Raw genomic sequence first — 27,273 nt, 5'->3', positions numbered from 1 at the left:
GTTTCCACGGTAACTACAGAGCCTCTGAACGTCCAAATGGGTCATATCTGATCACCATGAAAAGATGAAGAACTGTATTTTACACCAATTATTGACATGGATTAATAGGATTAATGGGTTTAAAGTTATTAACCTTTAAAACAGGACTGTTTCCCGTTCGTTCTTGCTGTGTTTTGTACTTTGACTCAGACGTCATTGGACCGTTCAGAGCTGCACTCGTACAATATTTACCATTTAGGTCAAACTGGTCAATATCGGTGTTTCAGCAAACAGTGAAATCTGGGCTAAACATTGACCTGGAGTTTATTAATGCACCAGCTCTGCTTTGAACATTGGATTACTGTGGATTCTGGTTTTATTCTGTGTGTATTTTGTAAAAAAATTTAAATAAGTTTATTAAATTAAGCTGTGCATAAATACATTTCACTTACGTTTTAGGATTACTCAGATCCCCGACCACCTCAGAAGTATATTTTTAATTTTTAAAAGGTTTTGTTACAAATGAAATCCAGCTTTAAAAAAAAACAGTGAAAGTACAAGATTTCGAATGTTTATCTATATTTTGTTTCTCACATGCATCAGCTCCAGCCAACTCCATTTTACAGTCTCACTGTTGTCCCCCAAAATGTTTTTATTTATTTATTTATTCATTCATTCATTCACTAACTAAATCATTATCTTCACTGACTTTCATTTTAAGGACCATTTTCTAATACTATCTATCTATCTATCTATCTATCTATCTATCTATCTATCTATCTATCTATCTATCTATCTATCTATCTATCTATCTATCTATCTATCTATCTATCTATCTATCTATCTATCTATCTGTCTATCTGTCTAAATTCAGGAAAATACCTGATTTTCAGTGAAAAAACACAAAATACAGAGGATAATATTATTTTAAAAATGGCGCTAAATCGCTTAATAAAGGTTAAATCTACAGAAAAATTCATTTTGGAACTGACACAAAAGTAGCACTGGGTTTTTAAGGGCTAATTGTTGTTTTCATGTTTTATGTAAAGTTAATTATATACTTTCCTGTAAGTCACTTGTTCTTGAATTCTCTGTTTTTTCTTGTCACCTTTTCTTCATTTTTTTTCCCATTTTGATATAATAAACTTTGACTTTACTCTGAGCTTTTATGAGCATTTACATGATCAGTAGATTAAACACAGGAAAATAAATGATTTTCACTGGAAAAAATGCAAAATTCAGAGGATAAAATTATAATAAATGGTGATAAATCACTTAGAAAAAGTTAAATATTGAGGAAAAAACTGTCACTAAAGTCACCCTGGGTCTTTATGGGTTACATATATGGGCTGTATGTAGTTTTACATCTGTTGTGATTCTTGTCGTCATGGTTCTGTTTCTACGGTGTTTTTCTGGCTCCAGTTCGTGGTTCTGACGTCAGCGGTTACGCCAAAACTGAAGGAGCGTGGATCCTGTCGCTGCACAAGAGGCAGTATTCAGTCAACACAGTGAACGAATGTTCAGCCAAATGTGACGCTGAGACGGCCTTCACCTGCAAGTGAGTCAGGACCCTTGAATTTCCCTCGGGATTAATAAAGTATCTATCTATCTATCTATCTATCTATCTATCTATCTATCTATCTATCTGATGGACCATCACTAGTCTCTTTTCCATTGACCTTCAGATTGAATGAATACAACTTGTGTATAAAAATTCACCCAATGGAAAAATGACAGTTTCACCCAAACTCTTGTTTATCGATTAAAAGTTTTTGCGCTGGCAAGAGGTGGTTTTTCAGGCTTATCGGAACTGGTATATCACACAAAACTGCAATGGAAAGACCTTTTTCTGCAACTGGAGTCAGATGAATAAAAAAAAAACGGATGTTGATGGACACTACAACAAGAGAAGAAGAAGAGTTTTAAAACAAACGTGTGGAAACACCAGGAAACCCAATCATTTTCACCTCCTCCAGGAGCTATTGTGATGCCTTTGCTTTATTTGTTTGTTTGTTTGTTTGTTTGTTAACAACTTTACAGGAAAACTCTTCCACCCATCTTTACCAAATCTTCCCCACAGATAGGCCTCTGCCCTGGGACCAACCCATTAAATTTTGGGCCAAGTAGGCCAAAGTTCAAGGTCACAGCAAGGTCACAACATCTACAATTTTCCATGTGTCATCATTGAGCAATTTTCCAAAATTCATCAAAAATTCAAAACGACTCCGATTAGCCTCCAATTTGATCCACCCATAGCTTAGAACAATATCTTGTATCTGGCACAAAATTGTCCACATCTAGGGATGTCCGATATTGTCCGATATTTTTTTGCCAAAAACCGATATGCCAATATTGTCCAACGCTTAATTTCTGATTCCGATATCTACCGATACCGCTGCCGATATATGTGGGATATTAAACTAATTTTAGGTAACATCACATATCTCCTGTCATGGAATTAACACATCATGCCTAATTTTACTGTGATGTCCCATTGGATGCATTCTCAAATGCAACAAGGCTTTTAAAATGTAAACACTGTCTGTGCAAAGAATACATACTTCAACTTAAGTTGTGGAAAAAATGCCAGATTTATTTCTTTTCTCTCCCTCCCTCCATGAGTCTATTACAGCTCTACTGTACAATTTTGAAAACTGCACATTTCTTTCAGCTACAAACAATGCTTCATTTACATTTCGGTAAATGCCGGCGAAATCAAGGCATTATTTTATTGGTTTTAATGATAGGCAGAAAAACCGATAACGATATTCACCGATATTACATTTTTATGCCAATATCGGGCCACCAATATTATCAGACATCCCTGTCCACATCCACAGTGGAATGTGGACTATGTGGACATTTACATTTAACACTGAAAATCCCATTTACCACATATTTAAAATTAGAACTCAGCAAATATTGATGTGAATTTAATATAATTTGACAGACACATGACTGGTACCAAGCTTCAACTGTTTCTGCTGTATGGAACAACCTGGAAACTGTTGAATTTAAACAGAAATAGTCCATCCACACATGCACAGCATTCAGGGTGTTTGGCAGAGGTTTGCGTTCTCTGAACACTTGTTTAATTTAGTAGGAGATAGAGGGGTAATATATAATAATAATGAATATATCTGTAAATCAACACCATATTTACGTTTGTCACCATGTTTATGGAATGACTTCCTATGTCATCTCGCAATAATAAATGAACAAATTATTGCATTTGTGATTTAATGGAAAAACCGACATTACACACTTCTGTTTTTTCATTCATTCATCCATCCATTCTCTTCTGCTTCTTCCGGGGCCGGGTCGCGGGGGTAACAGTCTAACCAGGGATGCCCAGACTTCCCTCTCCCCAGACTCCTCCTCCAGCTCTTCCGGGGGGACCCCGAGGCGTTCCCAGGCCAGCCGAGAGACATAGTCTCTCCAACGTGTCCTGGGTCTTCCCCGAGGTCTCCTCCCGGTGGGACATGCCCGGAAAACCTCCCCAGGGAGGCGTCCAGGAGGCATCCGAAACAGATGCCCGAGCCACCTCAGCTGGTTCCTCTGGATGTGGAGGAGCAGCGGCTCTACTCCGAGCTCCTCCCTGGTGACTGAGCTCCTCCCCCTATCCCTAAGGGTGCGCCCAGCCACCCTGCGGAGGAAACTCATTTCGACCGCTTGTATCCGGGATCTTGTCCTTTCGGTCATGACCCAAAGCTCATGACCATAGGTGAGGGTAGGAACGTAGACTGACCGGTAAATCGAGGGCTTCGCCTCTCGGCTCAGCTCCTTCTTCACCACGACAGACCGGTACAGCGACCGTGTCACTGCAGACGCTGCACCGATCCGTCTGTCAATCTGACGCTCCATCCTTCCCTCACTCGTGAACAAGACCCCAAGATACTTAAACTCCTCCACTTGGGGCAAAGACTCCCCACCGACCCGGAGAGGGCAGACCACCTTTTTCCGGTCGAGAACCATGGCCTCGGATTTGGAGGTGCTGATCCTCATCCCGCTCGCTTCACACTTGGCTGCAAACCGCCCCAGGGCACGCTGGAGGTCCAGGTTCGATGAGGCCAACAGGACAACATCATCTGCAAAAAACAGAGATGAAATCCTAAGGGCGGTCCGGTCCTTGTATGACCGAAGCAGGAGCCTGGTTCACATTGCCGGTAGTAAGTCAGACCTGTTCCAGGTGCATGTTGGACTCCGGCAGGGCTGCCCTTTGTCACCGGTTCTGTTCATAATTTTTATGGACAGAATTTCTAGGCGCAGCCAAGGGCCGGAGGGGGTCCGGTTTGGGGACCACAGGATTTCTGTTTTTTCAACATTTCGTAAATATCGGTAAAGTTTAACGCAGACGTCCAATGGAAAAGAGACTAATGATACACATACATATACACGGCTGAAAACTTATTTAATTCAGGTTCCACATTCAGCCTGATATGATGTCAAGTAAAATATTCACATAATAACCTAGAAATAATCATAACTCCAAACTTTTCTCTACATTTTAGAGCAAAAAAAGTAGAATTTGAATATGAAAATGTTTGCAGCTACAAACTATCCTTTAAAAAATGTGAATAAGCTGAAATTTCTGATGAAAAATAAGTGAATTTTAACAATATTCTGCCTCAGTTTATCATTTACACATGTGCGTTATAACGTACAGATCACAGTGGATCTACAAAGACACTAAACATTTAATAACAGACAGAATATTGGTAAAATTACACTTAATTCTCTTAAGATGTTTCATATTGTTCATATTTGTTCGGGTTATTCGTGTGTTGTGTTAAAAAAAAGTTTGTAAATGTTAATATTTTCATGTAATTTTACTTTTTTACACTCAAACAAAGGGCAAAATGTGGAGTTGTCATTATTTCTAGTTTATTCTGATAGTATTTTACTGGTCTGATCCACTTGAGATTGAATTGAGTTGAATGTAGAACCTGAACTAAAATGACATTTTTGTGTGTAATAGTTGCTATGAATAATTAAAAGTAACAGGAAAGAAATGACCAATACAACAAAAACAAAAGAATAAATGAATAATCAATGTTGTAGAAGCCAAAGAACATTTATTTATTGTTTTTTTTTTGTGCCTTTTTGACAATTTTGTTGATTATTACAACAGTTTTTTGTTAATTTTGCACATGATTTTGATAAATCTTAACTTTATTCTCTTTTCTTCCTTTTATATTCATTCTTTTAATTATTTGGTTCATTTTTTCATTAATTTTGTTCTTTATTATGTTCATTTTCTTGATAATTTTGTTCAATTTGTTCACCATTTTGGGAATTTGTATTGACTGTTGCAACTTCCAAATGATATTTTCTCTACATTTAACTTTACCCAAGTGACTTTTTCAGTCAAATCTATCATTAACTGAACATAAACTCCAATGTTGTAGATGACGGTGTTTCCATGGTAACTACGGAGCCTCTGAACGTCCAAATGGGTCATATCTGATGACCATGAAAAGATGAAGAACTGTATTTTACACCAGTTATTCACATGTATTGATAAATTAGTGGATCATTAGTTATTAAACAGTTAAATCAGTAGATGGTTCTGGTCTGTGGTGGATGTTTGAGTCTTTATGGGTTAAATTTGCTTTTTGTTCACCTTTACATTATTATTCCTACTTCTGTTTGAAATAAATCTATAATCTTTTGTATTTAACGCTGACTGTTGTTTTCACAGGTCGTTCATTTATATTGAAAAGGACCAGGAGTGCTGGACGGCGGCGGCGAACTCTAAAACAGAGAGCGTCCTACGCAGAAGCAGCACATCTTTATATGAAAAAGACTGTACGTTAAAGTCAACCACATCCTGCTGTTTGTGCTGCCTGTGGTTAATGTTTAGCTTTTGTTACATTATCTGGGATTTTTGTTCTGGGTCTGTAAACAGAAGAGGTTTTTTTTTTTTTTTTTGGGGGGGGGGGGGGGGTGAAGGAGAACTTGAGAATGATTGACTGTGGATTATAATCATATTAATGCACTGAAGGATCCTGATGATGTGTGTGTGTTTTATTTGACAGTATACCTTCTGGAATGTGTAAATGGAATAGGAAGAGACTACAGAGGAACAAAGACCAGAACAAAAACAGGAAAGACCTGTCAGAAATGGGCCTCCAGCTTTCCTCACAGACCCAAGTATGGACTCAAATATAGGCTTGAACTGATTCTAAAGAATATTTATTTATCCACCTGTAGAGTTAATGTAGAGTTAATACAGTTATTACTATTATCATTATTATTATTATTATTAGTAGTAGTAGTAGTAGTAGTAGTAGTAGTAGTAGTAGTAGTCATACTATTATTTTTTTATATATATGTTTTCTGTACTGTTTTATTGAATGTTACCTTCTTTATGTTTTTCCTTTTTTGAAAAATACTTTTATATTACATTTCTTTTTGTATTTCTTATGTTAGTCCTTGATTTTAACATTACTATCCCTATGATGCTGTAATGCTGCAATTTTCTTATCTTATCTTATCTTTTTTATTAGATTTTAGATCATTTCAGCACACACACACACACACACATTTATATATATATATATATATATATATATATATATATATATATATATATATATATATATATATATATATATATATATATATTGCTATAAAAATCAATATCTATTTCTCAACTTGGCAAACCAAAATTATTGTTTGTTAATAATATGTATATAATATCTTATATTTCTTATTTTATATCAAGTATATGCTTTATTTGATTTTAGGGAATGTTCATTCATCCATCTGTAGAGTTAATACCATTATTATTATTATTATTATTATTATTATTATTATTATTATGAGAAGTAGTAATAGTAGTTTTCATACAATTATTTTTTTACATATATTTTTCTATACATTTTTATTGGACATTATCTTATTTTTTTTATATTTTTACTTTTTTTGAAAAATACTTTTATATTATATTTCTTTTCATATTTCTTACGTTAGTCCTTAATTTTAACATTATTATCTCTATGATGCTGTAATGCTGCAATTTTCTTATCTTATCTTATTATGATAATAATATGATTTTTCTTAGTTTCTCGTGTTGTTTTTTTGTATTTTTCCATTGCTACTGTGCGTTTTAGTCTTCGTTTTCACTCATGTTAACCTGGTTCTGCTGCAGCATCACACCCCAAAGCCATCCTCTAGCAGATCTGGAGTCCAACTTCTGCAGAAACCCTGACGGAGACAGTGGAGGACCTTGGTGTTACACCACCAACCCCAACACCCGCTGGGAGCACTGCAACATCCCCAACTGCACCGGTAGGCTCACCTGATTTAAAAACCAATCAATTAATCAATCAATGGGGGAGATAAAGGAGCAAAAACACAGGTAAATTCTTTGTTTTTACGACGTAGTGCAACTGTGGAATATAATACAGTGTGCAACGATGTAAAAAGACAAAAATCCACAAGTATAAGAACATAAATAAATGCACAGTTGCACTTTATTAGAATGAAAATAGAGTCTTTTCCATTTACACTCATTTATGATAAAAATCCCAGGTAGAAGTGGATGAATCTCACCTCAAACTTTATTTAATGTGTCTGAAAAATCCTTATGGAGGCTTTTTTTTAGGTAAACAACTGGTACAAAAATTACTTTAATTTCTTTAAAATTACTCAAATCCCATAGAAATGTGTATATTTAAATATATATGTAAATATTACAACATCCCAGTACAATGTAATGCAGTAAATGTCTCACTTCATAAATATAACATTTATGTTTGAAAATGTATTAAAGCATTTTTAAAGCAGTTTCCATAATTAGGAAGATAAAATGAAGCAGTAAGAGGTAATGACATTTTCTGGTTCATTTATTTCTGTATCTTTCATACATAATTTTAATTTTAACTCCATTTTGAATTACTTATACTTCTTATGTGTCATTTAGGTCAAACTCAAAATGGACATCTGCCACTAAAGCGGGACAAGATAAGATAAGATAGGATACGATAAGATAAAATAGGATACGAAAAGATAAAATAAAATATTTAAGATAAGACAGGATAAAATAAGATAAAATAAAATAGGATAAGATAAAATAAAATAGTATAAGATAAGATAAAATAGGATCCAATAAGGTAAAATAAGATAAGATAAGATAAGATAAGATAAGATAAGATAAGATAAGATAAGATAAGATAAGATTGCAGTGTTAAAGCACCATAGAGATATAAATGTTAAAATTAAGAAACTCAAGTAAGAAATATAGAGATCAAATAAATATCAAATAAGGCAAGATACGATGGAATTATTTAAGTAAAAAATAACAAATTAAAGTAAGAAATATAGAGATAAAAGATACGACACAATACAATGAGATAAGATAAGACTTAAATTATCCCACCATCGGGAAATATAATATTTTTATTTTTTTTTCACATCTTATACTCTTGTATATTCTTATTCTTATATTCTTCATAATGAAAGTGTTGGGTATTTTCTGTTAAACTAAGGGCCAGCTTTTTTATTTTATTTTGTGTCTTTACTTTCACATACTTTTATTTGTCTGTATGTTGTAATTATCGGTCATATTTGCGGTTTTTCGTTTAACTGCACATCCACACTAAACCAGCTCAGTACTGATGACCTGCTGTGTGTTCCTGTACAGACGAGTGTATATACTGCAGCGGTGAAGACTACAGAGGGAGGATCTCCACCACAGAGAACGGCTTCACCTGTCAACGCTGGGACTCCCAGAAACCTCACAACCACGGATATATCCCCAGCGCGTGAGACAACATCACAACAAAACCACAAAACCACAAACTGTATGCACTGTTGAAAGAAACAGCATCTGAAAGCTGAGGTTCAGAGCTGTCCGTTGATACATAACACATTAGGGTAGAGGGGGAGGGGCGGAAGTGGGCGGAGCAGAGAGCAGCAGAGGGCAGTCGGTGAGAGAGAGATGGAAAATTTGTATTACTTTTAGCAGCATGTTAGTGAAGTTTTAGCCGTGAATTCTTGTAAATAATTGTATATAATAGTGATAGTGCTGCTTTGGAGTGTTCTACTAGTGTGATTTGTTATGTTTTAGATGAGTTTAGATGGGTTTTTTTCCTGCCTTTTTAAAAAAAAACTGTTTTTATCTGGATTTTCCAGTTTGTATAGTTCAATGATAGTTGTATTTTAGGTGTAAATATTATATAACTGTATGTATATTTATATAAATATATGTACATATATATGCAGAGAGCAACCCAGGGCAGTAAGAGATGCCATGACTGTAAAAGAATCAGATGATGGATGTTTGAGTCAGTGAAATGAGGGGCTCTGTCTACAACTACAGGAATTTAGCGTAGGTAGAAGGATGGGGAGGGAGATTATAAATTAAAACTAAATCCGCTCTTTTTTGAATGTTTGAATTTCTTTTTATATCAATCCTTTTGTAGTTAGGTTTTAATGTTATATTCAAAATAAACAAACAAACAAACAAACTAGACAGAAAGTGAACACAGACTATCACACAGGATCAAAATGACTAGAAATAATAAAAAATAAGAAACTGGAACATAGACACAGAATAATCTAGACCAGGGGGGTCAAACATGCGGCCCGGGGGCCAAAACCGGCCCGCCAAAGGTTCCAGTCCGGGCCATGGGATGAATTTACAAAGCGCAAAAATTACACTGAAGATATTCACAAAAATGTTGAAGTCGTTTTAGTTCAGGTTCCACATACAGACCAATGTGTTCTCAACTAAAATAACAGCATAATAACCTATAAATAATGATTCCAAATTTTCTTAGTTTAATGTGAAAAATATAATATTACATTACACCTCTAAATAATGACAACAACAAATTTTCCTCTTTGTTTTAGAGTAAAAACTTACATTAATTTATGAAAATATAAATATTTACAAACTATCCTGAATGTGAAAAACCTGAAACCTGAAAAGTGAAATTTTAACATTAACATTAACTTCCTGTTATTAAATATTTTGTCGCCTTTGTAGATCCAATCTGTAATATGCATGTATAAATGCTAAGTTGAGGTGTAATATTGTTAAAATTGCGTTTATCTTTCACAATAAATTTCTTTTTTTTCAGGTTATTCACATCATTTTTGTTTTGATAGTTTGTGAATATTCACATTTTCTTAATTTGATTTTGAATGCACTGAAACAAAGAGAAAAATTTGGAGTTGTCATTATTTACAGGTTATTATGCTATTGTTTTACTGGTCTGGCCCACTGGAGATCCATTTGGGCTGAATGTGGCCCCTGAACTAAAATGAGTTTGACACCCCTGATCTAGACAAACAAAAATGTTTTAGCACATGTAAATTAGCTGAAAGTTTCTTTCTATAATCTCATAAAGTTTGATTTTAATGAACATTTACAGGTGTTTTTCATAATGAATATGATTTTAAGTCTGTTTTTTTTTTTTTTTAATTTTTGCTATAACACTTTTTTAAGCATTTATTACATATAATAATGAGAATTAATGACCAGATATTGAAAGTTAAATTCTTCTAGAAAAAAGAATTGGCAAATTTTCTGACACCTTTATTGCAAAATCAACATAAAGACACTTCGGCCTGTTTTAATGCTAGTCCACAGAGGGGTAACTGTAGTTTTTCTGTTTGTTCCAGCCTTCCAGAGAAGTATCTTGAGGAGAACTACTGTCGGAACCCTGACGGAGACCCCAGACCATGGTGCTTCACCACCAGCCCCTCCAAACGATGGGACTTCTGCGCCATACCACGATGCAGTACGTAGTACATTATCAACGATTTCTACTTAAAAATATTCAAACATGTTAAACCCTGGGCGTTTGTTTCCAGTGGGAACCATTTCAAAGTAACACAAAACAATGGATTAGCCAATGGTAGAAGCTTCATTCATATAAAACCAAGTAATGATCAGAAAACGGCAAAAATAAAACATCTCCTCATAATGTGAGCTTTATTTTTGCTCGTCCTTGTCTTGTTCAGTGAGTTTTATCGGCAGAGACATAATCCTTGTACTGGTGGATCTGTTTAGTGTTAGCTTAGTGTTAGCTTGCACAGTTTGTTTAATTATTCTGTTTTATTTAATGATTCCTGACATACGCTGGTCTCAGACTGTTAGACCGGTTCTAATATTTGTCCATTTAAGGACTTGTTTGGATTGTGTTCTGTTTTCTGACACTGGGTTTTGTTGCGTTTTTAGTTCTTGTAGTCAGATAGATGTGTAGAATGTGCATTTTACTACAAGAGGCATGCAGCGTTACCATGGCAACATAGACGGAACTGTGGCTGCCTCAAGTACCGGGGACAACTGAGCTTAAGAGGCTACAAACTGACTCAAAACTGTGCAGAAAACAGGGGATTAGTGGTTTTACTGTGGCTGTTTTCAGTCTGAAATCAGAGCTAAGCTAACAGAACTAAGCTAACAGAGCTAAGCTAACAGAACTAAGCTAACAGAGCTAAGCTAACAGAACTAAGCTAACAGAACTAAGCTAACAGAGCTAAGCTAACAGAACTAAGCTAACAGAGCTAAGCTAACAGAACTAAGCTAACAGAGCTAAGCGAACAGAGCTAAGCTAACAGAACTAAGCTAACAGAGCTGAGCTAAGCTAACAGAACTAAGCTAACAGAGCTAAGCTAACAGAGCTATAATGTAAACTATCAGCTGATGCAGCACATGAAGATTATAAGACAGTGTTATTTTGAGCAACTGTTAAAATAAGCATCTGTGAATTTTAGTTTTTGAATAGAATTTGATAAATCCATAATGTAAATGTGCTGAAACAATAAACTTTATTTTTTATTCAGTGTCTGATTCAGTCTGTGGAAACATAGGGTTGATTTGTTGGTGGTTTTGGTTCTAAATATGTTCTGGTTCCAGACTGACCCCTGCTGTTTATTGTATTTATTCACCATCATGCACTTGCACTGTCACTTTACTCAAATTGTTTATTGTTTCTGTTATTGTTTTATGCGGTCACATTTTAACCCTTTCATGCATTAATTCCGTGTTTTTATTCCTCCTTAGGCATGAAAAAAACAATGCGATCAAGTTTGTTTTGTTTTTTTCTGTGGAGTTACAAAAATATCCATGCATTTAATTTTTGAAGTAAAGAAACGTGTTTAAAACCCAATATCAGAGAGGGATATGAAAACAATGAAATAAAAACATGTTTAATGCTGCTAATCTGATGTCGTCTCACATTTTAACATATTCTAATGCTATTAATTCCTCACTTCATTGAGTTAATGTGCAAAAAAAAAACCTTCTTGTCTAATAAATAACAATTGATTTACACTCAAACATGTTAGTGCAGATCAGGTTTATCAAGAACAGCAAAGTTACAGTAATGATCTGAATGTCTGGATATGAGATGATGCGTAAGTGTCCACTGTGTCGGCTGATATGGAACTAAAACAACTAAACCCATGAATATACAAGAGAACAGCTGGAGAAGAACTGTCCACTGGAGTGACTTATGCATGAAAGGGTTAATTGTCCATTGTTACTTTTATTGTTTTATAGGATTGCACTTTAACATTAGCTTTTAATCTCGCTGTACTGTAAGTACAAATAAATTCTGATTCTGGTTCAGAGTTCAGAACATCAATACTAGAACCACTTTAAGATCAAGCTTTGACTGGGTGATGCATATTGTTTTTTGTATATTGTATTTTTTTCTTCTATTGTTATTTTTACTATTATTTATATCAAAGATGTCAATTTTTATTTTTTTTTAAATTTTATTTACACCTGTTTTTTGCACAGTCAGGGTGTGTCTCAGCTCCCATTTCACGATCATTGTCTTTGTCAGTGTCATATGACACATAAAGATTCTGTTCTATTCTATACATTTGTCACAGAAGTCAAAAAGAAAGCGTATAAAAGCTTATTGTTTTCAGTGAAAAGCTACTGGTACTCCACATTTTTGTCCATCTGTCCTTAGACGCTGAACCTCCCACCATCGTCCCAGAGTTGACCTGTGCCTCTGGGGAGGGAACGTCGTACCGAGGCACCATTTCTGTGACAGAGTCTGGAAAAACCTGCCAGAGCTGGTCGGCTCAAACGCCACATAAACACAACCGCACCCCCGACAACTACCCCTGCAAGTGAGTAGTCCAAAAACCAACACAACACAACACAAGACGTCCAAAAAGACCCATTTAAATTCATTCATATAAACTCACACTGACAGTAACTGATGCAAATATATTATTACAAAGATTGAATTATTTAACCCATAGTTGTATTGTGGCTGCCTCTGCCGCTACATAATAATACTAGCAAATTAGACTATTGGTATTATTATTATTATTATTATATATTTTTCTGTTGTTGTTATTATCATTATTACAAGAGTAATGATTGCACATCTGTGAAGCATTGGAATGGTGCCAGGGCCGGCCAATCAGAGGCAGTGTTGGCTGTGATGTCACAACATGATCATGAATTCAAAGACATTCAGGAGGAAAGACAAAGGGACAAATGGACAAATACTATTTATATTACAAACAATTAATACATTAAAAAAAAAAAAAAAGAATAAATAATTCTTTCCCCCCTCACTCCCCCCTCTCTCTTTCTCACTTTCATTCACACTCCCCTCTTCCCCTTTTCCCTATCGCCCCTAATCAGCCTATATCGTTTAGCTGCTCTTTACATTTATTATCTTTTTTCATTTTAATATGATGTTGTCGTTGTGGTTGTTTTTGGTTTGTTTATTTGTTTGATTTTCCCTTTGTTTATGTGTTGTTGTTGTTCTTCTGTCCAAGATGTCTTGTTAACTATCACTAATAAAAAATATTTAAAAAAAACCCCAAAATGACCCACGACAGCTTCAACAAGTACAACATCTACAACTAAGTCTGTAAACTTCAGTTCATCATGGGCTTCTTCTGCCCCCATGTGGTCACAAAAGGTCAAGAAATGAGTTCACTAAACCAGAGACAGAAACTTAGACAACCAAGTAACAACATTACAAAGTAAAAATACTCATTATAAATAAGAGCTGTCCATGAAAAACCTAAAAGCAGGGCTTCCACATTCAGCTCAATATGATCTCAAGTAAAAATAATAACATAATAATGACAAATATAAACTTTTTTCGATGTTTTAGAGAGAAAAAAAGTCAAATTACATGATGAAAAAGTTTACTTCTATGAACTAAAAAAAGTGAGTGACAGGAACAACATCAAACAACCTGAAATTTCGTGAGAAAAATAAGTGCAATTTAACAATATTCTGCCTCAGTTTATCACATATACATGTACAGTCGTCAAAAAAATTATTACACCACTCTTGTTTTCTTCAATTTCTTGTTCATTTTAATGCCTGGTCCAACTAAAGGTCCATGTGTTTGGACAAATATAATGATAACAACAAAAATAGCTCATAGTAGTTTAATTTCAGAGCTGATATCTATCCATTTAACATGTTTTCTTGATAAAAACCAAAATCACTTCAGTTCTTCCATAATATCTATGTCATTGTACTGACAAAAACAGTGCTTTCAGACATTCCATGTTTTCTTTTCTGTCTGTTTTAGTCACATGACACACACAGGAGTTAGGACTGGATTACGTAACTATTGTTTTTGATGACCTTTGATGGTCTAATAATTTTTTCCGTGACTGTATATTACAACTTACAGATCACAGTGGATCTACAAATACACAAAACATTTAATAACAGGCAGAATATTGTTAAAATTACACTTATTTTTCTTAAGAAAGTCCAGGTTTTTCACATTTTATTGTGACAGGACAGTTTGTAAATGTAAATATTTTCATGTAATTTGACCTTTTTTTTTACACTCAAATTTGGAATTGTCATTATTTATAGATTATAATGATAGTATTATATTACAGATCAGATTAGTCTGTATGTGGAAACTGAACTAAAATGATTATTATTATCGTCAGTGGAATTTTTGCTTTTCAGTTTCATCCTGGGTCGTATGTTTGACACCCCTGATCTAAACAGTTATAAGACCATATGATGACTATTCCATCCATTATACTTCTATTTAACCTCCAAATACACAAAACATTTAATAACAGGCAGAATATTGTTAAAATTGCACTTATTTTTCTTAAGAAAGTCCAGGCTTTTCATATTTGTTCAAGTTTTTCGCATTTTATTGTGAAAGGATAGTTTGTAAATGTAAATATCTTCATGCAATTTTATCTTTTTTACACTAAAACAATGAGAAAATTTTGGATTTGTCATTATTTATAGATTATAATGATAGTATTATATTACAGATCAGATTAGTCTGTATGAGGAAACTGAACTAAAATTATTATTATTATCTTCAGTGGAATTTTTGCTTTTCACAGTTTCATCCTAACTGGTTTTGACCCATGGGTCGTATGTTTGACACCCCTGATCTAAACAGTTATAAGACCATATGATGACTATTCCATCCACTATACTTCTATTTAATCCACAAATACACAAAACATTTAATAACAGGCAGAATATTGTTAAAATTACACTTATTTTTCTGAACACATTCCAGGTTGTTCATATTTGTCCAAGTTTTTCACATTTTATTGTGAAAGGATAGTTTGTAAATATTTTTGTGTAATTCTATCAGACTTAATGTAGACTTGCATACTCAATGAAAGTCTAAATACTCGAGTAAAAGTACTTAGTTACCCTCCACTGCTGCATAAATCCATATCTCACTGTGCTTTCTCGTCTCTTTCTCGTCTGTGTCAGAGCCCTGGACAGTAATCACTGCCGTAACCCTGACAACGAGAGGAGGCCCTGGTGTTACACGACTGACTCCAACACCCGCTGGGAATACTGCAACATACCCACCTGTGACAACGCACACGGACCTGAAGGTAGGACGGAAGAACGACGCTACGACAGACAGAGGTTTCAAACAGACGCAGATGAACGTCAAAGAGTCCAATTAACAACCAAACATCAAACAAAAAAAACAACAACATATTTAACAATAAATAAATAAATAAATACATCAGAGAGTTCAGTCTATTTTAAAGAATTCGTTATTGCCAGGGTGCTAGTGCTTTTTTATATATTTATTTTATATATTTTTTAAATTCCATCAGGAAGAATTTAAAATTTGCGTGTTTTGGTATATTTAGTTTTGTGTATATGAAATTTTCCAAATAAAATGATCAAATTTACAACAAATTCTAAATTACGAATGTCAAGTTCAAAATATGTAATGACATTTTGAGATGTTATAGTTATTTTTTCATTACTTTTAGATGTGATATATTTTTCGTCTTTCGTCTTTTCTCTCTTTCCATAAACTGATGCTACGACATAAATCTCATCCATCATTTCCTGGATTCCTGCGTCTTGTTGCAGATGAGCCCGTTATCCCCCCAGAGGAGGAGGACTGTTACGAAGGGGACGGGACCAGTTACCGTGGCGTCACATCCGAGACCATCAGCGGGAAGAAATGCCAGGCCTGGAGCTCCATGACCCCCCACAACCACAGAAAGACCCCCCAGAACTTCCCCAACGCGTGAGTCCAGCACTTTTTTGTGAAAGTGGAAAATCATTCCTTGAACAGAGATGGAGGTAGATAAGACCACACCCCCTATAGGTCTATAAGTCCATGCCCCCTACAGGTATGTAAGTCCACACCCCCTATAGGTTTATAAGTCCACGCCCCCTACAGGTCTATAAGTCCACGCCCCCTACAGGTCTGTAAGTCCACGCCCCCTACAGGTCTGTAAGTCCAATCCCCCATAGGTCTATAAGTCCACGCCCCCTACAGGTCTGTAAGTCCACGCCCCCTTCAGGTCTGTAAGTCCACGCCCCCTACAGGTCTGTAAGTCCAATCCCCCATAGGTCTATAAGTCCACGCCCCCTACAGGTATGTAAGTCCACACCCCCTATAGGTCTATAAGTCCACGCCCCCTATAGATCTATAAGTCCATGCCCCCTACACGTCTGTAAGTCCACGCCCCCTACAGGTCTGTAAGTCCACGCCCCCTACAGGTCTGTAAGTCCACGCCCCCTACAGGTCTGTAAGTCCACGCCACCTACTGGTCTGTAAGTCCACACCCCCTATAGGTCTGTAAGTCCACGCCCCCTATAGGTCTATAAGTCCACGCCCCCTACAGGTCTGTAAGTCCACGCCCCCTGTAGGTCTATAAGTCCACGCCCCCTACAGGTCTATAAGTCCATGCCCCCTACAGGTCTGTAAGTCCACACCCCCTATAGGTCTATAAGTCCACGCCCCCTACAGGTCTGTAAGTCCACGCCCCCTACAGGTCTGTAAGTCCAATCCCCCATAGGTCTATAAGTCCACGCCCCCTACAGGTATGTAAGTCCACGCTGTCTTCAGGTATGTAAGTCCACACCCCCTATAGGTCTATAGGTCCACGCCCCCTACAGGTATGTAAGTCCACACCCCCTGTAGGTCTATAAGTCCACGCCCCCTATAGATCTATAAGTCCATGCCCCCTACAGGTCTGTAAGTCCACGCCCCCTACAGGTCTGTAAGTCCACGCCACCTACTGGTCTGTAAGTCCACACCCCCTATAGGTCTGTAAGTCCACGCCCCCTATAGGTCTATAAGTCCACGCCCCCTACAGGTCTGTAAGTTCACGCCCCCTACTGGTCTGTAAGTCCAAGCCCCCTGTAGGTCTATAAGTCCACGCCCCCTACAGGTCTATAAGTCCACGCCCCCTACAGGTCTGTAAGTCCACACCCCCTATAGGTCTATAAGTCCACGCCCCCTACAGGTCTGTAAATCCAATCCCCCATAGGTCTATAGGTCCACGCCCCCTACAGGTATGTAAGTCCGCACCCCCTATAGGTCTATAAGTCCACGCTCCCTACAGGTCTATAAGTCCACGCCCCCTACAGGTCTATAAATCCACGCCCCCTACAGGTCTATAAGTCCACGCCCCCTACAGGTCTATAAATCCACGCCCCCTACAGGTCTATAAGTCCACGCCCCCTACAGGTGGATAAGACCACGCCCCCTACAGGTCTATAAGTCCACGGCCCCTACAGGTTTACAAGTCCACGCCCCCTTCAGGTCTATAAGTCCACGGCCCCTACAGGTTTACAAGTCCACGCCCCCTACAGGTCTATAAGTCCACGGCCCCTACAGGTTTACAAGTCCACGCCCCCTACAGGTCTATAAGTCCACGCCCCCTACAGGTCTATAAGTCCACGCCCCCTACAGGTCTATAAGTCCACACCCCCTACAGGTCTATAAGTCCACGCCCCCTACAGGTCTATAAGTCCACGCCCCCTACAGGTCTATAAGTCCACACCCCCTACAGGTCTATAAGTCCACGCCCCCTACAGGTCTATAAGTCCACGCCCCCTACAGGTATGTAAGTCCACGCTGTCTTCAGGTATGTAAGTCCACACCCCCTATAGGTCTATAGGTCCACGCCCCCTACAGGTATGTAAGTCCACACCCCCTGTAGGTCTATAAGTCCACGCCCCCTATAGATCTATAAGTCCATGCCCCCTACAGGTCTGTAAGTCCACGCCCCCTACAGGTCTGTAAGTCCACGCCACCTACTGGTCTGTAAGTCCACACCCCCTATAGGTCTGTAAGTCCACGCCCCCTATAGGTCTATAAGTCCACGCCCCCTACAGGTCTGTAAGTTCACGCCCCCTACTGGTCTGTAAGTCCACGCCCCCTGTAGGTCTATAAGTCCACGCCCCCTACAGGTCTATAAGTCCACGCCCCCTACAGGTCTGTAAGTCCACACCCCCTATAGGTCTATAAGTCCACGCCCCCTACAGGTCTGTAAATCCAATCCCCCATAGGTCTATAGGTCCACGCCCCCTACAGGTATGTAAGTCCACGCCCCCTATAGGTCTATAAGTCCACGCTCCCTACAGGTCTATAAGTCCACGCCCCCTACAGGTCTATAAATCCACGCCCCCTACAGGTCTATAAGTCCACGCCCCCTACAGGTGGATAAGACCACGCCCCCTACAGGTCTATAAGTCCACGGCCCCTACAGGTTTACAAGTCCACGCCCCCTTCAGGTCTATAAGTCCACGCCCCCTACAAGAAGTTCTCACATTACTGGCTGTATTACATGTAAAATGGCCAAATCCACTCCATTATTGGCAGGTCTTATATTATTGGTTGCTACACACTTCTTCCAGAACAGTAGAGGAGGCTGTCAGAACCTTTGTACAGCACAAACCAAGTGTTGAAATCTAACTAAAATGATTAATACCCCATACTATCACATTTCACAACATCTGAGAATCTAATCCTTCAGGCAGTAAAATACTTTGAACAGATTCAAGCATCCAAGTGTAAAAAAAAAAAATCCAACAACTGAACTTCTAAGTACAGTCTGGTGTTTCCTTCCCAACAGGGACCTCAAGAGAAACCTGTGCAGGAACCCTGATGCAGACCGAGCCCCCTGGTGTTACACTATGGACCCCGCTGTCCGCTGGGAGTACTGTAACCTGGAGAAATGCTCCGCCCCCGCGACCACCCGAGCCCCTAATCCCCAGCCCCCTACCACCGTCACACAGGCCCCCACCGCCAAAGGTACGGCACAGTCTAGTACCACTGGGGGGCTAATATTCAGACTGGGGGGGTTTAACTCAGCTGGTACTAGTCATCAAAATAAAACCATAGGTCACAGGTGTCAAACATGCGGCCCGTGGGCCAAAACCAGCCCCCCACAGAGTCCAACTGGGCCCGTGGGATGAATTTATGAAATTCAAAAATTACACTGAAGATATTAACAATCAAGGATGTTAAAATTATTTTAGTTCAGGTTCCACATACAGACCAGTATGATCTAAAGTGGGTCAGACCAGCAAAATACTATCATAAGAACCTATAAATATTGATAATTCCAAATGTTTCTCTTTGTGTTCGTATGAAAAAGTAAATTTACATGAAAATGTTTACATATACAGGGTGGGGAAGCAAAATTTACAATGAACATTTAGTTGTTTTTTCTCAGCAGGCACTACGTCAATTGTTTTGAAACCAAACATATACTGATGTCATAATCATACCTAACACTATTATCCATACCTTTTCAGAAACTTTTGCCCATATGAGTAATCAGGAAAGCAAACGTCAAAGAGTGTGTGATTTGCTGAATGCACTCGTCACACCAAAGGAGATTTCAAAAATAGTTGGAGTGTCCATAAAGACTGTTTAGAATGGAAAGAAGAGAATGACTATGAGCAAAACTATTACCAGAAAGTCTGGAAGATACTATTAAAGAAGAATGGGAGAAGTTGTCACCCCAATATTTGAGGAACACTTGCGCAAGTTTCAGGAAGCGTGTGAAGGCAGTTATTGAGAAAGAAGGAGGACACATAGAATAAAAACATTTTCTATTATGTCCATTTTCTTGTGGCAAATAAATTCTCATGACTTTCAATAAACTAATTGGTCATACACTGTCTTTCAATCCCTGCCTCAAAATATTGTACATTTTGCTTCCCCACCCTGTAGAAAAAGTGGTGCCAGGTACAACAAACCCCGCCCCTCGCATGTATTGTAGCTTATTTTGGCATCGATCCAGCTGATGTCATCACGTCTATGTGTGTGCTGATGTCATATCAATGGCCTCTATAGATGTGCCAAGTCTGAAGTAAATTGAAACAAAATTGATGTGTTTATAGACATGTGAAACCTCGGCTGTTATAAGTAAATGGAAAAAAAAAAAGATGGAAAAAAAAATTCCCAAAAAATTTGAACTTTGACCTACTTTTCCCAAAATGTAATGACGTTTATTGTGAGTCACTAGCAATTTATAATAACAGAATAACCTATAAGTAATGACAACTCCAAATTTTTGTCTTTGTTTTAGTGTAAAGAAAAAAAACCCATTAAATTATGAAATTACTTCTACAAACTATCCAGACAAAAAAGATGTGAATAACCTGAAAAAACTGAAATTTCGTAAGAAAAATCAGTGCAATTTTAACAATATTCTGCCTCAACTTATCATTTCTCCATGTGCATTATGGATCAGATCTACAAAGACACTAAACACTGAGGAACAGGAAGAAAAGAGTTCAAATTGTGCTGAATTTTCTTTAGACATTTCAGGTTGTTCATATTCGATCAGGTTATTCATATTTTATTGTTACAGGATAGTTTGGAAATGTAAATATTTTCATAATTTAATGTTATTTTTTTGCACTAAAACAGGAAAAAATTTAAGTGGTTGGTTTAAGTTTTTTTTTTTTTGCTTAATTCTAGATTTTTTGCTTAATTCAAGATTTTTTTGCTAAATTTAAGATTTTTTTGCTTAATTGAAGATTTTTTTTACTTAACTGAAGATTTTTTTTGCTTAATTCAAGATATTCTGCTTCATTCAAGATTTTTTGCTAAATTTAAGATTTTTTTGCTTAATTCAGGATTTTTTTTACTTAATTGAAGATTTTTTTTTTGCTTAATTCAACATTTTTTGCTTAATTTGAGATTTTTGGCTAACTTTCATAATTTTGTTGCTTAATTGAAGATGTTTTGCTTAATTGAAGACTTTTTGCTAAATTGAAGATTTTTTTTGCTTAATTGAAGATTTTTTTACTTAATTGAAGATTTTTTGCTTAATTCAAGATTTTTTGCTCAATTCAACATTTTTTTGCTTAATTCAAGATTTTTTTGCTAAATTTAAGATTTTTTTTGCTCAATTAAATTTTTTTTTACTTAATTGAAGATTTTTTTTGCTTAATTGAAGACTTTTTGCTAAATTGAAGATTTTTTTTACTTAATTGAAGATTTTTTTTTACTTAATTGAAGATTTTTTTTTTTGCTTAATTCAACATTTTTTGCTTAATTCAAGATTATCTGTGTAATTCAAGATTTTTTGCTAAATTTAATTTTTTTTTTGCTTAATTCAAGATTTTTTTACTTAATGGAAGATTGTTTTTTTTTACTTTACTGAATTTTTTTTGCTTAATTCAACATTTTTTCCTTAATTCGAGATTTTTTTTTTTTTGTTTTTTTGCTTAATTCAATTCAAGACTGTGGAAGTTTTGACTTTGCAAAAACATCCCACAGACCAGATTGGAACCTTTGGCGGGCCGCATGTTTGAGAGCCCTGGTTTAGATTAGTATGAGCCCTTTAAGTGTCAGCTGGTGGATGTTCTTTCCAGTTCATTTGTCTGTTGTTGCGTCAGATTGTAAGGTTGGGAACGGAGCTACGTATCGAGGCCCGACGTCCATGACCATCGTGGGCGTGACCTGCCAGGCCTGGAGCGCTCAGAGTCCACACCAACACAACAGCTTCACCCCACAAACCCACGCCGACAAGGGTCTGGAGGGAAATGTAAGTGAACGCACCACCACTCTGACGCTTCGTGTGGTTTATGATTGAATTAACGCAGAAAAAAGCAGGTGAAAGTCTGAGCGTTCATCATGAATCATGTGCCCGTCAGAGCTGCAGGAACCCAGATAATGACGTGAACGGACCGTGGTGCTACACCACCGACAGGAACAAGAAATGGGACTACTGTCAGATCCCAGACTGCGGTACGGCAACACTACAAACAACTAACGACTGGTTTTAGATTCACCAGACTGTAATCTGGTCTGGAACTGAAACTGTCAACGATGAAACATGAGAGATGAGAATCCACAACACCATAGAATAGAATAGAATAGAATAGAGTAGAGTAGAGTAGAGTAGAGTAGAGTAGAAGAGAAGAGAATAGAAGAGAGTAGAGTAGAGTAGAAGAGAATAGAAGAGAATAGAACAGAGTAGAATAGAATAGAATAGAATAGAATAGAATAGAATAGAATAGAATAGATGTTGTTTTTAAAGTACTTTATAAAGAAAGTTGGCCTGTACAATGACAATAAAGATTTATCTTATCTCATCTTATTTATCTCACCTTATCTGATCTTATCTTATTTTATCTCACCTTATCTGATCTTATCCCACCTTATTTTATCTTATCTTATTTTATCTTATCTTATCTCACCTTATCTTATTTTATCTCACCTTATCTTATCTTATCTCATCTCATCTTATCTTATCTTATCTTATCTTATCTTATCTTATCTTATCTTATCTTATCTTATCTTATCTTATCTTATCTTATCTTATCTTATCTTATCTTATCTCACCTTATCTTATCTCATCTTATCTCCCCTTATCTTATCCTATCTTATCTTACCTTACCTTATTGTATCTCATCTTATCTCACCTTATCTTATCTGATCTTATTTTATCTCACCTTATCTTATCTCATCTCATCTCATCTTATCTTACCTTATCCTATCCTATCTTATCTTACCTTACCTTATCGTCAGCAAACACTTGATGTGCCACAAAGACCCAAAATATCACAAAATACTGAGAAACATCGGCAATATATATATAAAAAAAAATACTTAGATAAAATATTAAATATACAAATACTGTGAATTACTTGTGTGCATGTAGGAGGCTCAGATGATAAAAGCACCTACAGACCTGCCTGTATGTATGTATTTGTGACTGAACTTCATCCTCAGCTGGAATGAACTGTGGGACCCCCGTCACCAAACCCAAGCGCTGTTTCGGACGCATCGTAGGAGGATGTGTGTCCAAACCCCACTCATGGCCCTGGCAAATCAGCCTCCGCACCAAGTGAGTAGTATTAGTGAAATATAAGAAAAGAAATGAAACACTGAAAAATAGAAATACACTATATGGACAAAAGTAATGGGACACGTTGAATTCAGATGTTTCTGGGATACAAAACAGTAATGACTAATGTCAGAATATAGTTTTATATTGGGATAAATATCATTGCATTGGTTAGTTTGGTTTAAATTATCTTTGTTTTCTTATTTATTATTTATTGTGTTTATTTATTATAATATTGTCCTCTGTATTTTGTGTTTTCACGTGCTTTCCTGCATTTAATTCACTGATTGTGTAGATGTCCCTAAAAGCTCAGATTTAAATTGAGGATTATTATATCAAAAACAGAGAAAACTGAAGAAAATATGACTTTTTCAGCAAATATATCATTAACTGCATATAAACCCACCGTCATTGATCCAACTCTATGGGTTTTACTGGTGAATCAGTGTTGTAGAAGATGACATTTGTTTATTGGTTTTGTGCTTTTTTGACAATTTCGTTGATTATTTCATCAATTTTTTGTTAATTTTGTGCATTATTTTGTTGTTAAATCTTCTTAATTGTATTCTCTTTCCTTCATTTTATGTTCATGCTTTTAATTATTTGGTTCATTTTGTCAATAATTTAGTTTATTTTCTTTATAATGTTCATTTTCTTAATAATTTTTGCTCGATTTGTTCATCATTTTGTGCTTTGTATTGATTTTTGCAACTTCCAAATGACATTTTCTCTACGTTTAACTTTACCCAAGTGACTTTTTTCGTCAAATCTCTCATTAACTGAACATAAACCCACTGTGTCCATCCACTGTCATTCATCCAACTCCATGGGTTTTACTGGTGAATCAATGTTGTAGAAGATGACAGTGTTTCCATGGTAACTGCGGAGCTTCTGAACGTCCAGATAACAATGACTTAATTTATTTTTTTTTTACATAAGAATAAAGACTGAATGTTTTATTTAACTTTTAAAGTCCTTCAACTGTATATCCTATATTGTCTTTTTTTTTTTTTTTTTAGAGAAAATCAGGTATTTTCCTATATTTAATTCATTGATCATGTAGATGTTCAAAAACAAAAGTAAATTCAAAGATTATTTTATCAAAACAGGGAAAACTGAAGAAAAAGTGACAAAATATCATAAACTAACCATACAACAAGCATCTCCATCCACTGTCATTTGTGACGGTGTTTCCATGGTAACTATGGAGCCTATGAACATCCAAATATGGTCATATCTGATGACCATGAAAAGACGAATAACTGTATTTTACAACAATTACTGGTATGTATTGATAGGATTAGAGGATCAACAGGTATTAAACAGTTAAATCAGGTGGTCAGATGGTTTTGGTTTTTAAGCGTTAACAGATTACTTTTTTTCAAATATTTTACCCATTTTTCCTCAATTTAGAAGGATTTCTTCACTATTATCCCACATTTCAAGGTTTTTTTGGGTCATTTCCCCCTTATTTTTCAAGTATTTTGCTAATTTTATGCTCATTTTACCAGATTTGCACATTTTACCCTATGAATAATTGAGGTAAAACTACATTTTACACCAATTATTGACATGTATTGATAGGATTAGTGGATCAACAGGTATTAAACAGTTTAGATCAGTAGATGGTTTTGGTTTTTGAGGGTTAACAGACTACTTTTTTCAAATATTTTACCCATTTTTCCTCAATTTACAAGGATTTCTTTACTTTTATCTCATATTTCAAGGTTTTTTGGGTCATTTCCCCGTTATTTTTCAAGTATTTTGCTAATTTTATGCTCATTTTTACCAGATTTGTACATTTTATCCTATGAATAACTGAAAACTACATTTAACACCAATTATTGACATATATTGATAGGATTAATGGATCAACAGGTATTAAACAGTTTAGATCAGTAGATGGTTTTGGTTTTTGAGGGTTAACAGACTACTTTTTTTCAAATACTTTACCCATTTTTCCTCAATTTAGAAGGATTTCTTCACTGCTATCCCATATTTCAAGGTTTTTCAGGTCATTTTCCCCTTATTTTTCAAGTATTTTGCTAATTTTATGCTCATTTTACCAGATTCGTACATTTTATCCTATGAATAATTGAGGTAAAACTACATTTTACACCAATTATTGACATCTATTGATAGAATTAGTGGACCATTAGATATTAAACAGTTAAATCAGTAGATGGTTTTGGTCTGTGGTGGATGTTTGGGTCTTTATGGGTTAAAATGACAGATCAGCCTCTTTTGGGTTCACTCTATCCTACCTTAACTCCTCTTGTGTGTGTTTCTTCCAGTACCGGAGCTCATTTCTGTGGTGGAACTTTGATCCACCCTCAGTGGGTTCTTACAGCTGCACACTGTCTGGAGAGGTCAGAAATACCACACAAGTATCAACTCAAGTCCTCCAACCACACAAACACTTCAGAAAGTCTTCATGTATGTGCATTTGTGCAGGTCCAGGAGGCCCAACGCCTACATGGTGGTTCTGGGAATCCACAGAGAACAAGCCAATGAGCTGTCCAAGCAGGTCAGGAGTCTGGAAAAACTGATTCTGGAACCAAACGGAGCTGACATCGCTCTGCTCAAACTGCAGAAGTAAGAACTGGAGGTTCCATCTGCAGCTTTGGAAGAACTAGCAAGACATTTACTGTATTAAAGCTACAGTCAAGTAAAAACTCAGCATTCAAAAGTTTAGTTAAAGGGGTGGGGGAGATATGTAGTATTTATACCTTTAAAATATGGATTAAAACTATCATCAGTTTAGAATAAAGATCTGCGAAGTTCTGCCAAAGATGCAAATGTATTGGATTGGAGAGATATGAAGCGCAGGGGATTAATGTGACCACTAGAGGGAGCAGTGAGTCACTATCTGCCAAGGAGGTTCTGTTGTTGCTGGCATTGGTCTGTCTGTCTGTCTGTCTGTCTGTCTGTGTGCAAGATAACTCAAAAAGTTATGGACAGATTTGGATGAAAATTTCAGGAAATGTTGATACTGGCACAAGGAACAAATGACTAAAGTTTGGTGGTGACCGGGGGGGTGGGGGGGTGGCAGCACTGATCTGCCTTGGGGGAGGTCTGCGCTCTCCGAGTGCTTTTCTAGTTTTATTTATGTATGTATGTATGTATGTATGTATGTATGTATGTATGTATGTATGTATGTATCTATCTATCTATCTATCTATCTATCTATCTATCTATCTATCTATCTATCTATCTATCTATCTATCTATCTATCTATCTATCTATCTATCTGTCTAGACAGGGACAATGCACAACATACATTAGCCTTAAACAGGACAGATGTAGTGTGCCAGGTTGTAGCACTAGTGCTAATTTCCATTTTTATATTCTTAGAGATCATCATGTTAGAACCACATTTCTATGAAAAAAAAGTCACCTCTTCATGAGGTCTGAAAAACAGGCTTTTTTCAGTTTTGTGCATTTTTAAAGACATCAGACTTAATGTCACACAGTAGAAAGTACAGTGATTCCCTCTGAGATACAGTAGATACAGGAGTAAAAGTATAAAACTGCAGTTTATTATAAAACAATGCAAATCATATTTAAAGCAAAACAAAACATGACCAGATTGTGTGCAAAAGTTTTTTATAGTGTCTGAAAGTAAATATGAGTTGAGAGATGGATGCAAGTTTATGTTACAAAAAGCTAAAAAAGACATTAAAAGATGTATTTCTTTTAAAGGAGTTCAACTGTGGAATA

The 27,273-nt window shown here is 36.3% G+C and overlaps 1 protein-coding gene across 1 annotated transcript in view; it reads left to right on the top strand.

The window, feature by feature from the left end:
- Positions 1-27,273, top strand: part of plg (plasminogen) — a 37,946-nt gene that overhangs the window by 3,401 nt on the left and 7,272 nt on the right. The window contains exons 3-18 of the mRNA XM_030128410.1: positions 979-1,004; positions 1,402-1,537; positions 5,681-5,787; positions 6,018-6,132; positions 7,133-7,272; positions 8,627-8,747; positions 10,612-10,730; positions 12,915-13,077; positions 15,692-15,819; positions 16,316-16,475; positions 19,318-19,496; positions 22,100-22,248; positions 22,358-22,451; positions 23,439-23,553; positions 25,848-25,922; positions 26,008-26,148. Coding sequence (XP_029984270.1) covers positions 979-1,004; positions 1,402-1,537; positions 5,681-5,787; positions 6,018-6,132; positions 7,133-7,272; positions 8,627-8,747; positions 10,612-10,730; positions 12,915-13,077; positions 15,692-15,819; positions 16,316-16,475; positions 19,318-19,496; positions 22,100-22,248; positions 22,358-22,451; positions 23,439-23,553; positions 25,848-25,922; positions 26,008-26,148 — 1,968 coding nt within the window. The remainder of the gene's footprint in view (positions 1-978; positions 1,005-1,401; positions 1,538-5,680; positions 5,788-6,017; positions 6,133-7,132; positions 7,273-8,626; positions 8,748-10,611; positions 10,731-12,914; positions 13,078-15,691; positions 15,820-16,315; positions 16,476-19,317; positions 19,497-22,099; positions 22,249-22,357; positions 22,452-23,438; positions 23,554-25,847; positions 25,923-26,007; positions 26,149-27,273) is intronic.

This window comes from Sphaeramia orbicularis, chromosome 24 (genome assembly GCF_902148855.1).
Source record: "Sphaeramia orbicularis chromosome 24, fSphaOr1.1, whole genome shotgun sequence".
NCBI lineage: Eukaryota > Metazoa > Chordata > Actinopteri > Kurtiformes > Apogonidae > Sphaeramia > Sphaeramia orbicularis.
Note: the sequence above shows the minus strand (reverse complement) of the source record. Positions and strands in the feature narration are given on the sequence as shown.